Source organism: Balaenoptera borealis (assembly GCF_965194805.1).
Source record: "Balaenoptera borealis genome assembly, chromosome: 16".
Taxonomy (NCBI): Eukaryota; Metazoa; Chordata; class Mammalia; order Artiodactyla; family Balaenopteridae; genus Balaenoptera; species Balaenoptera borealis.
The window spans coordinates 26,008,230-26,021,067 of record NC_138872.1 but is presented as its reverse complement, the minus strand read 5'-3'; the positions used below and the strand labels follow the sequence as shown (position 1 = coordinate 26,021,067).

The following is a 12,838-nucleotide window of genomic DNA, read 5'->3' as shown; positions in this document are numbered from 1 at the left end:
GAGGCCCGCGCACCGCGATGAAGAGTGGCCCCCGCTTGCCACAACTAGAGAAAGCCCTCGCACAGAAACGAAGACCCAACACAGCCAAAAATAATAAATAAATAAATTAATTAATTAAAAAAAAAAAAAAAAAGACCCTCAGAACAAAAATGTTGGATTAATTAATTGATAGTATAGCCAGCTGAGGAAACATAACACCAACATGCTTTGTACACAGAAACAAAGTAATAAACAGGGTATGTTCACTTCTGATGGATGCCACCCATCTCTGTTCAGAAGAACTCTGTCCCTGACCACTGACGGTACCTAGCCCTTACGATGTGAGGTACATCATAAACATGTGCCATTGGCTGCAAGAAAAACCCAAGGAAAAGTTGGGCAACTCAGCACACTCTCGGTTTCCTCATCAATAAAATGAGTTTGATAACAGCACCTACCTCATAGGGTTGTTGTGAGAATTAGTTAGTGCACGTATAGTACTCAGTACAAGACCTGACACACAGTACACGCTTAGCAAATGCTGACCATTCTATCATTACTATCTCCACTGGTGTAAAACTGCAAATCCACTGGCTCATCTCCATAGGTAGGGCCAGCCTGGCACCGTTGGCTCTGGCATTATTATATAAGATATATTCACTCTCTAGGTAAAGAACAAATTCCCACCTGATAGAACATGTGACAAGGAGGACCACATCAGCCTGGGTGGAGAGCAAGGAAAAAAAGGAAAATTATGATCTTTGAAATTAACCTTTTAGAATCACTGCCCACAGCCCTTTTTTTTTTTTTAATTTTTTTAAAATTTACCATTTTAACCATTTTTAAGTGTACAGTTCAGTAGCATTATGTACATTCACACTGCTGTGCAGCTATCACCACCATCAACCTCCACAACTATTTCATCTTCCCCAACTAAAACCTGTACCCATTAAACACTAACTCCCCATTCCCATCCTCCTCATGGCCCATTTTTAACCTAGTTCCTTGCCTGAAGGTAAGCACCACCTTAAAAGTTTCAAAAATAACTGCAACAAAAGTACACCTCAGTCCCATACTACACACTTTCCTCAAGGGAACTCACTCTCACTAGGCCATAGCCTGTTCCTGAAACTCCACCCAAGAACTGGCACACATGCAGAATCTCACCCAGGTAACAAGGGGAAGCAGGAAATGTGTATACCTCCTGAAGGTTACTGGTCCGGAGGTAGCCACTCTTCTGTAAGATGGACCAGGCTATCTCTGTGTCATTCACATTCATCTGGCAGCCATAGGTCTCAAGGTAGACTGCAATGAGAGGGCAATTCCATTGCAGGCAGATGAAAAGAGACCACATGTCTCAAAAGGTCTCCTCCCCAAATGCCCCAGAAACACCTAAGGCAACTGGTTAGCCAGATGTACCCCCAAATTAATGACAGCCTTTCAGAACAAAAGAAATACTACATTATATACACACACCAATTACAAGCCGTATCATTTAAAAATGGAGAAAACATGCACCTGAGAATCAGGAAATACGGTTATAAAAACAATTAGAAAAAGGAGGACTAGTTGACAATAGTCATCAACCTGGGGGGAAATAAATTGAAATCCATGTTAGGGCTTCCCTGGTGGCGCAGTGGTTAAGAATCCGCCTGCCAATGCAGGGGACACGGGTTCAAGCCCTGGTCTGGGAAGATCCCACATGGCGCGGAGCAACTAAGCCCGTGCGCCACAACTACTGAGCCTGCGCTCTAGAGCCTGCAAGCCACAACTACTGAAGCCCGCATGCCTAGAGCCCATGCTCCGCAACAAGAGGAGCCACTGCAATAAGAAGCCCATGCATAGCAACGAAGACCCAACGCAGCCAAAAATAATAAATAAGTAAAACAAATAAATTTATTTTTTAAAAAAATCCATATGTTACACTCCTCCTTCTCAAAATGAGGTTCTCCAGACTCTGGAGGGAGCAGCAGTGGCCAGAGGGTACATAAAGCCACAAAATAAAAATGAGGCAACTTCCTACAGTAACTTCAAACATCTTAAACGAAAACAAGCATGGCTAACATGACATAAAACACATTTGCACAAAGCTGTAAGAACCTCAATTTCACACCATAGCAAGACCCTTCAAACTAAATTCCTATTTCAACCCCTGCGCCCACCAACGCACTTTAATCCACAAACCCAAATAAATTCTAAATGGAGTTAAAAGTTGAAGGACAATCACATGAAAACCAATAGAAAAGAGCAGTAATTTTTTTTAAAAAAGAAAGAAACAATCAGGATTTTTTTTTAAACCTTCCTTGGCTCACTTCCCTTGTCTAAAAAAAGAAAACACCACACTTATGTCAGGGAGAGACTGAAGGGAACAACAAATTTTAAAGGACTACAAAATACCGAGCAGGAGTCACAAGGTATACAGACTCCTTGATTTACCAATTCAACTCCTAGAAATTTATTCCAGAAAAAAATTTTTAAAGAAGCAAAGCTATCTATATATGCATGTATCTGTATACATATATATGAGGCACTTATTATAGTGTTATTTATAATATAAAAATTTTTGAAACAACCTAATGTCCCAACAATTGCAAAACATCATGGTACAGCATGTGATATTTTGCACCAATGTTTTTAAATTTAATTATGAAGACTAGTATTTGGAAGAATATTAAATGAAAATAGCACATTACAAATAATTTGCACCATATGACTGCAACCAAATCATTAAGAATTATAAAGGGAAATTTTTTTTTGAAACAGTGCAAAAGGGGAGAGGTCTGGTTGTCTCCTAATGTCTCTTCAAACTTTTTTTTTTTTTGGCTGTGTTGGGTCTTCATTGCTGTGTGCGGGCTTCCTCTAGTTGCAGTGAGCGGGGGCTACTCTTCGTTGTGGTGCGCGGGCTTCTCATTGTCGTGGCTTCTCTTGTTGCAGAGCACGGGCTCTAGGCGCGCAGGCTTCAGTAGCTGTGGCACGCAGGCTCAGTAGTTGTGGCTCGCGGGCTCTAGAGCGCAGGCTCAGTAGTAGTGGCGCATGGGCTTAGTTGCTCCGCGGCATGTGGGATCTTCCCAGGCCAGGGCTCGAACCCGTGTCCCTTGCATTGGCAGGCGGATGCTTAACCACTGTGCCACCAGGGAAGCCCTCAAACATTTTTTTTAAGGCATTTTAACTGAGTGCATTATGTTTCTCAGAAAATCTCTGCCTAAGCATAATGATTTTCTACAGCACCAATTATGAAACCTACCTTATAACTTAGGATGATCTAAAAATCAGAACAGAGATCATAAGGGTTTCCAAAGGTAACCAAAGAGAGGACTCCCCAGGACTTCTACCCCCAAGTTGCTTGTACCAAAACTATAAGTTTCTTTATATTATTGTTACTTGGTAGAGTCTGACGATTCCATAACTTAGCAGCCTTCCCACTCTGTTAACCCTCCAAAGCCAGGTCTGTAATAAAAGACCTGTTAAGAATCAGACTATGGGACTTCCCTGGTGGCGCAGTGGTTAAGAATCCGCCTGCCAACGCAGGGGACATGGGTTCGAGCTCTGGTCTGAGAAGATCCCACATGCCACGGAGCAACTAAGCCCATGCACCACAACTACTGAAGCCTGCGTGCCCTGGAGCCCTCATGCTGCAACTACTGAAGTCCGCATGCCTAGAGCCCATGCTCTGCAACAAAGAGAAACCGCTGCAATCAGAAGCCCGCACCCCGCAATCAAGAGTAGCCCAGAAAGCGCGCGCGCAGAAATGAAGACCCAACGTAGCCAAAAAAATAAAGAAGGAAAGAATCAGACTATGGATGCTGGAAAGGAGTAAAGCAGGAAGTCCAAAGAGAAGTAAAGTAAAACCAACCTTTTCTCTGCCTTCCTAAAAGTTCATCCACTGTGAGATATGGGGGTGGGTCCTCCACATCTGGAGTAGACGGTTTCTCTTGAGGAACGGAAGCACTTCTTAAAAAATGCTGAAAAGTCGGTCCAGTGGCCAGCCTGGAGCTGAAATCCTTCCAAACTCCATCCTCCTGCCGCGTCTCTGGACTGGGACATGCAGAGCTGCGGACACCACTGTGTGCCCTGCAGGTCCTCAGCAGCAGCCAGGACACAGAGGCCAAGGGCCCCCACCTCAGACATCTCTGCGCTTGGAGGACACACTGTAAAGGATGCATGGCACTAAAACAGCCCAAAGACTGCAAGAGAATGACAGACATCACCAACATTTACTGAACACTATATACAGGGCACTGCTCTAAGCACTTCCAAGTGTGTCAATACATTTAATCCTCACAAAAACCCAAGAAGGTACTCTTAATAATATTGTCCCCTTAATAATATTTTACAGGTGAAAAAACTGAGGCAACTTGCCAAATATCACACAAAGAAGTGCCAGAGATGAGACGCAAACCCAGGCCGTCTGTTTTCAAAACAAAGGGGTTGTAGAGATGAAATGAGAAGCCCTGACAAAATAACAAAGTAGCATCTTGTGCCAGGAACAGTTCTAAGGGCTTTAAGTGTATCAGCTCTTTAAAGCTTCATAGCATCCTGAGGAACATAGGCAACAGACACTACTATTATCCCCATTCAGAGAGGAGGAAATAGACAGAGAGGCTGAGGGACTTACCTAAGCTCCCACAGCCAGTAAGCAGCAGAGTTGGGATTCAAATAAAGGTCTCTATTAAAACAAAGCCTGTGCCCCTAGCCACCTTGCTACACCGCCTCCCCACACGGTGAAAACTATTTACTGAGGGCATCTTCTTTTGGGTTTCTTCAAAAGGAAAGTATCTAACATGGGGGCACCATATGCCTGATCGGTGACTACTTTCGACCTCCAAGAGTCTCAGATTACTGCCCTTCAAACTTCCCACCCAGACTCTCTCACATATGGCTGGGGGGGGAGGGATGGAAAATGGCACAACCTTTACAGAGAGCAATTTGCCACCTTCCATCAAAATTACAAACACACAAACCCTAGATAACTAATAAGAACCTACTGTGTAGCACAGGGAACTCTACTCAGTACTCTGTAATGACCTACATGGGGAAAGAATCTAAAAAAGAGTGAATATATGTATATGTATAACTGATTCACTTTGCTATACAGCAGAAACTAACACAATACTGTAAATCAACTATACTCCAATAAAAATTAATTTTAAAAAAACACACAAAAACCCTTTGACCAAGCATTTCCATTCCTAGGTATTTATCCTACAGATAGACTCATGTGCAAAATAACCTATGCATAAGGATATTTGATGCAGCAGTGTTTCTAATAGCAAAGAAATGGAAAAGATTTAAATGTCATCAATAGGGGACTAGTTAAATAAGTCACAGTACATCCATACAATAGAATAAGATGCAACCGTTAGAAAGTGAGGTTGAATCTATACATGACAAAAAAGCAAAGAAGCAAAGTGTTATACTAGATATAGTGGGCCATCCACAAATCTGTGTAGGAAAGAAGACATGAATAGTCAGGTACATATTTGTAAATGCACACAATATCTCTAGAATGCATAAGAAACAGAGGGTGCCTCCCAGGAAGGAACCTAGGTGACTCAAAGTACAAAAGGTGGAGACTTACTTTCCACCACATATTCTTAATGGACCCCACATCTCCAGCCTGACTACCTCATTCCAGCCATACCAGACATCTTTGTACTGATCTTCACTAGCTTCTAGGCTTTTATACATGCTGTTTTCTCTGGCTGACGTATCTTCGCTCAACTGACTTGGCCAACTCCTACACTACTTTTAGGTATCTGCTTCCTCCTGGAAGCCTTTCCTGGCCACCACCACCAAAGTCTAGGGGTCCTCCCCTAGGTTCCCAAAGCCTCCTTCTAACTATCACAAGACTCATCACACTTTGCTGTTAATTACTGCTTATCCCTTGTAAGCCGGAGGTCTCTGAAAGCAGGGGAAAAATCTCATTCATTTCTACATTCTTAGTATCTCCCACTCTAGTAACATGGCAGGTGCTATACAAGTAAAATGAGCAGATGTGGCCTGTTACTTCTCCAACCCGATCACCTGCTGTACATGCTACCAGCACTTTAGGCAGAAGCAATGCCAACCTACTTTCAAGTGACAGAGAACAGCAGACTTTTAGTGTGAACTTTAAAGTCACCCGAGGTCACCGTGTGACCTCGGGAAAGCCAAATTCCTACCTCTGAGCCACCAATTCCACATCTGTAAAGTAAGGATAAAAATAATACCCACCTCTCAGAGATGTTGTGAGAATTAAAGATGTTAAAACCTAACTTGGCATACAGTAATTCTTCAGTAACTGCACAATTGCAGCCCACACCTCCTTTGATGGTGGGTATAGAGCATTGTGGTTAAGACACGAGAGACGGAGTCTGACCCAACTGCTGCCTCGCCAGATAACTTTGGGCACGTGGAAGCATCTTAAGTTCTGGGAGCTTCCATTTCCTGTGTAAAATGGGAATAACAGTACCTATTACAGCACCTATCTCCATGTCTGTTGTGAGGATCAAATGTGACAATACGAACAAAATGCTTGCAGAGCACAATGTAGGGGGCCTCGGTGGGGGCCTATATTAATTGGTAGTCGACAATAACGATGAGACAATAGCCTCATCTCAACATAAACAATAAAGCATCCCACTTTATTGGGTGATTACAATGTGTCAGGCGTGGTGCTAAGTGCTTTCCATGGATTACCGTATTTAATCCTCACAGCAACTGTGAGGCAGGTTCTACTATCATCCTCACTTCACAGCTGACAAAGCTAAGGCTCGGGGGAAAGAGGGCTGACTTGTCCAAGGTCACAAACGAGTAGGAAGCGGGGCTGGAGTGCACACCCCGACAGTCTGACTCCAGGGTCCGCGCTGTAACCACCGCGCCATCCCCCGCCCTTGGACACCGCGCATTCCCGGGGCACCGCCGCCCCTCCAGTCCCAGACGTGGGGCGTGGCCGAGAGCGCAGGCGACCTCCGCCGGCGCTCAGTTCACCTACCGCTGCCCGAAAGCCTGGCGTCCAGCCGCTGAAGCTCCTCTCAGTGGCCAAGCTCCCGGCTCAGCTGTCTGCGGCTGCGCACGCACACGCGCAACTTCCGTTCCGCCGCAATTTCCGTCCGGGGCGCTCCGTCCGGCGGAAGTGCGTCTTCTCTACTGTCCGGGTGGGTCCAAGCTCCTGTTTGAAAACCCTCCACTGGTGCGCTGAACCAAGCGGTAACCCCTAGCCGGCAGGTGGCAACTGAGCGCTTGAAATGTGGCGAGTGCGAATTAAATGTGTTCTAAATGTAAAATACACACCGGATGTCGAAGAAAGAATGCCAGGTATCTCCTCGATAATTTTTATATTGACTACGTGCTGAGATAATATTTGGGATTTATTGGTTTAAATGAGTATATTATTTAAGTTAGTTTCATCTGTTTCTTTTTACTTTTTTCAGTGTGGCTACTGGGAAATTTTTAATTATTTACGTGGCTCGCTTTCTATATCTATTGGACAGCGCTGCGTTATAGGTTAAAGACTTCCCAATTCACGTTTCCAGCATAGAACCCCCCTCCCAACCCCTGGAGTCACAGACACATAGTTCCACTGTCTATGGGGCACCTCCCCTTGGGTACCTGTCGACAGTCTCTAACTCAATACAGAACTCTTCATTTCTTCATACACATCCTAACCCAAAACCTGTGTCTGCCCAGTCTTGCCCATCTCAGTAAATGACCCAAGCATCCTCCCAGTTGCACTAGGAGAAACTGAGTCATTTTTTGTTTCCTCTCCCTCAATCTCCACACTCAATCTATCAGCAAAGTTTTGTCAGCTCTAACTCCAAAATGTCTCAAATCTATCCACTTCCCATTCTCCCGTTCTTCTGCTGCAACTCTAGCCCAGGCCACCATCATCTCATCAGAAAGGACAGCAATAGCCTGCTAACTGGCCTCCTTACTTTTGCCCTTAACCTAGTTTCCTACCAACTATTTCCCACACAGAGCCTAAGAGAGTTTGTTTTCTTAACTCAGATCATGGGAGTTCCCTGGCGGTCCAGTGGTTAGGACTCCGCGCTTTCACTGAGGTGGGCCCGGATTCGATCTCCATCCTTGGTTGGGGAACTAAGATCCTGAAAGCTGTGCAGTGCAGCAGGAAGAAAACAAAACAAAACAACAACAACAACAACAAAAAAGACTTAACTCAGATCACATCATTCCTCTGCTGAAAACTCCCAGTGGCTTGCCATTGCCTTTGCAATAAAATCCAGATTTCCTACTGTGTCCTAGGACCTGCATGATCTGGCTACTGCTTACTTTTTACTTCTCCAACCTACTTATTTATTTCTTACTATTTACTTCTCCTAGCATGTTCTCTCTAATTAACTATATTTCAACTACACAATTTTATTTTGCTCCTTCAATACCCCAAGCACATGTTTATCTCAGAGCCTTTGTACTTTGAACATTATCTCTCTGGAATGTTCCCCAAAATTGTTTCAAGGTTGGTGCCTTCTCATCCTTCATGTCTCAGCTTAAATATCAGCTCTCCAGAGAGGCCCTCTCTAACCACCCCATGTAAAAGGCTCCCATCACTATCACATCATTTTCTTCTCAGTATTTGTCACTATCCAAAATGATAGCATTTTTTGTTTACTTGCCATTGCCTATTTCCTAGACATTCAGCTCCCTGAGAGCAGCGACACATTCTGTCATGATCACTGCAATGTCCCCAGGACGTAGCACAGAGTCTGATTCATAGGAGGGCTTAATAAATACTTGTTGAATGAACAAATGACTGCTTTATGTATTAGTTTGGGTTCCCCAGAAGCAGATCTTGAACAAAGGACTTGAGTGCAGGCAGGTGATCACAGGAGACACTGATAAGGTAACTCAGGGAATGAGACAGGGGAGACAGCCAATAAGGAGTGTGTTATCAAGCCAGTTACCAAGGTGGGCATCTGGGTCTTCATTCTGTTGGGGAGCTCTAGGAAACAGTGTAAGACACAGACCTCAGAATTATTTCACCCAAAGGGAGAGGAAGCTGGGGTAGTTATATACTACCAGCCATGGTGGAAGTATACTCCTACTTGTGTTAATTCCTCACTGCTTCTACTCTGCCTATGCAGAGAAGGCTGTGGTTTGGGAGAAAGCCCTCTATAAATAAGATGCAGTCACTGACTCCAGCACTCCGAATTACCAAGGCTCTGGGCGGCCTGACAACCCCTGCTACAACTGGCCTCTTCGACACCTCATTAGAACTCTGTGAGGTTTATTATTGGCCCGAGTTACAGGCGAGAAAACTGAAAATACAAAAAGGTAGTCAAGTGCTGAAGCTCACATAACTAGGGTATGGCAGAATTGGGATCCACCCACAGGTCAGTCTGATAACAAAGTCCTATTCTCAACACTGACTGACTAATTCAAAGTCAGACTGGCTGGGTTCACATTAAGGCTCCGATACTTTCCACGATAGCCATGGCCAAGTCAGTCCTTCCTGCTGACTTCCACTTTCTTTGCATATAATGTGGCTGCTATGTAGAAAATATACTGCATTGAGGGTAGGAGGGTGGGAAGACAAATCAGTAGAGTATTGAGGAGGCTGTGGCAGTTGTCCAGAGATTGTGAAGTCCTGGGCCACTGCAATGTCTTGGGGCAGTGAAGAAAAACCAAACCCAGATTTCAGGAGTTTGAGACATACCACAATAAATTCCACAGCGTCTCTTTACATGACTGCTGGGTGCCAATTGAGTCAAATATACAAAGGCAAACACAGCCCAAGAATTGTATTATGGCTCTTGTTTTTTACTGTGGTTCTCCAGGTAATGTAGAATGTGCTCTGATCTTTTCAGGCAATAATCAGCACCGTGAAAATACAAAATTTCAGAATTCCTGGAAAACTTTTAGACTCTAGAGACAAGTTTCTGGAAACTCTGAGATCTAAAGACTCCAGTTGGAGAAATATTCAGGTTTACTGTCAAAGTTTTTACTAGAAGGGGAAGATGTTCTGTCCTAACTTGGCCATGGGGGGTGCCACCTGTGCCACACAGAGCCCCACCATGGTGGCCGAACCTCCATCCCAATAGGAGTTATGTTGAGGAGGGAAGCCTCCCATCCACTCTGCCAAGGTCAGACAACACCCATTCACCCTCCACAGTGACCCCAAGCATGGACCCTGTCCTTCCTGACACATCAATTCTCTATTTCAGGTCCTACTTATCGTTTCAACGTGGCCCTTCCCTCTTTAGCCTCGGTATTGTCCTCATAGAATCACAGGAGAGAGGGATTCTAGGGCTGGAAGGAAGCCACTTTTAGAGCTTCCAATGTGGGAGTCAGGGAGGAGCCGGGATTTCAACCCAGGTCTCTTGGCCTCTTAGAACTGTGCTCTTTCAAATCTGGATCTTCCCCTAGTGGCCCCAGAAGGAGGTGTCACCTTCCCCTTTTGTGGCCAGAGCAGGAGGCAGCAAGTCAGATGTCAGAGCTACCCCTTGCCAGTTCTGATTGCCCATGGGATGGGCATGAGGGATGTTCTCTGGTGCATGTTATGCTGCCCCCACCTATACATACACACACACACACACCAGCCATTCCCAACATCCCTACTATCCTGTCCCACACACATCAGCCCATGTGAGGGCCAGGGACCATTTCCAACCTCCCAACCCATCACCCACCACATTCCAACAACAAGGGTCCTTTCAGCTGCCATATTGTGGAGTCTCAGACAGTGTTGTGTCTTGGGCAATGAAGGTGATAAAAACAACACCCCCCACCCCACCCAGATCTCCAGGAGCTTGGAAGGCTCATGTTCCATCCCACCTTGGGAATCTGTCATCTGGGATGCCATTCCCCCTCCTACCTAACTCCTACTGGTTGGTGATAGTTCTAACAGTTACTGAGCAATTTCTTCTTCCCCTCCTCCTTTCCCACTGATCAGCCTCAGCCAAATGACTTGTTTTGGCCAACGGAATGAGAGTGGACAAAATGCAGAGGATGTAAATGTGCTTGTGCACTTTGCTTGTCTTTGAACTCTAGGGACTTGCCATGAGAACATGCCCTGGGAGCTGATGCCCCTTCATCCTGGGCTCCAGAAGGAAAATCATAGAGTAGGCCTGAGCCCAACCCACAGCCTGGACCAAAGCCAACCAGTCAAGCCCAGCTTCTAACAGTCAAACTGCAGTCAACATGCAGCCCCAGAAGTATGAAAATAAATGTTTGTTGCTGTGGCCACAGAGTCTGGAGTTGTTTTGGTCCACAGCATTATTGCAGCAGTAGCTGATTTTTAGCCTGCTCCTTCAGAAGGACATCAGCTTCAGGTCTCCTCCTGAGAGAAACCTGCCCTCACCCCCAGAGCTGGTCAGGTCCCCGCTGGCCTCTCTGGTATTTCCATGAGTCTACCCAATCACACATTTGATTGTGAGAGCTTCTGCTGAATTTCTTTCCCCTGTGCAAGGGGGCCTGTCAGTCTTGCTCCCAGCAAATCAGCTCCTGGAGCCAAGGATTAGCACAAAGTAGGTGTTCACTATGTATTTCTCAAATGAACAGTGGATTGACAAATGGGTGGGCAGATTGAGGTAGGCAAAGCTGGAATATCTCTGCTTACCTGCATTTCCCCAGGTTTCTAGAACGAGCTCTGGCTCTGGCTTGTTACGTGAATCCATGTGGGCCTCAGTTTCGTGTGGAACCTTGATTAGAACTGCTTAGTCTAATGCAGTAACTACTAACCACATGTGGCTACTGAGCATGTGATATGCAAGCAGTGTGAATAAGGAACTGAATTTAATTCCATTTTAATGAATTTTAATTTAAAAACTGATACTCAATTCAGTTATTGGAAAACTTTAGTACATTTGGAAATACTTGATTATGTGAATCTAATTTTTTCACCTGGAAACATTATGAAATCTAAATACCAATCAAAGGTTTCCAATGAAAATTTGGTATCTGAATAGAGATGTGCTGTAGGTATAAAATACACACCAGATTTCAAAGACAGTATGAGAAAAAGAATGTAAAACATTTCATTAATGAATTTTTATATTATGTGTTGAAGTGATAACATTTTGGATCTACTGGGTTAAATAAAATATATTATTAATATTATTTTCATCTATTTTTTCTTACTTTTAAAAATATGACTACTAGAAAATTGGTAATTACAAATGTGGCTTGCATTATATTTCTAGTGGATGGTGCAGGGCCAGAAAATCTCTAAGGTGAACAAGGGCTCTGAAGTCAGAAAAACCTAGTTTGAATCCAAGCTCAGACATTTCATAGCTGTGTGACTTTGGGCAAGTCACTCTCCGGTTCTGAGCCCCAGTTTTCTTACCTGTGAAATGGAGACTGCCGTTCCTATCAACATAGATATGTGGTGAGGATCCAATGAGGAAATGTATGTACAGTGCCTAGCACATAGCAAGCACTCTCTAAATGTAAGCTATCGTTACTGTCATCACGGTAATTTTTCTGGACAACGCAAGCAACTGGGGCTCATATGCAGCCAGCTGCATGGTACAGATTCCAAAGGAACATTCCACGAAGCACACTCCAAGCGTCCTCCCTTCTGCAGGAAAGGAGCAAGAGGCTCTCTATGATGGTTTTAAAACAGGTCCACACACAAAAAATGTTTAAATAAATAAATAAATAAAATAGGTCCACAAATTCTTTGACATTCCTTTCTTCAAGCGGTGGAGCCTAATTCCCCTCCCCTTGAGCGTGGGCTGGGATTAGTGACTCCTAATGAATAGAATAAAGCAAAAGTGACAGTATGTGACATCCAAGACTGGGTGATAAGAGGCATTGTGGACCCCTCTTGGTTCTCTCTTCTGTGTCACTCACTCTGGGGGAAGCCAACCGCCTTGTCATGAGCACACTCAAGCAGCCCTATAATTAGGCCCATGTGGTGAGG

At 44.5% G+C, this 12,838-nt stretch overlaps 1 protein-coding gene across 3 annotated transcripts in view; it reads right to left on the bottom strand.

Moving 5' to 3' along the window:
* Positions 1-7,099, bottom strand: part of CDK5RAP1 (CDK5RAP1 mitochondrial tRNA methylthiotransferase) — a 39,139-nt gene extending 32,040 nt beyond the window's left edge. Inside the window, exons 1-5 of one of the 3 annotated variants that reach the window (XM_082358865.1) lie at positions 6,953-7,099; positions 6,193-6,405; positions 3,833-4,163; positions 1,181-1,284; positions 667-701 (exon numbers count right to left, since the gene is read on the bottom strand). In XM_082358865.1, coding sequence (XP_082214991.1) covers positions 667-701; positions 1,181-1,284; positions 3,833-4,142 — 449 coding nt within the window. In that variant the 5' untranslated portion in view covers positions 4,143-4,163; positions 6,193-6,405; positions 6,953-7,099. The remainder of the gene's footprint in view (positions 1-666; positions 702-1,180; positions 1,285-3,832; positions 4,164-6,192; positions 6,406-6,952) is intronic. The other 2 variants (XM_082358867.1, XM_082358866.1) reach the window with 2 other exon arrangements.
* Positions 7,100-12,838: the final 5,739 nt, after the last annotated feature.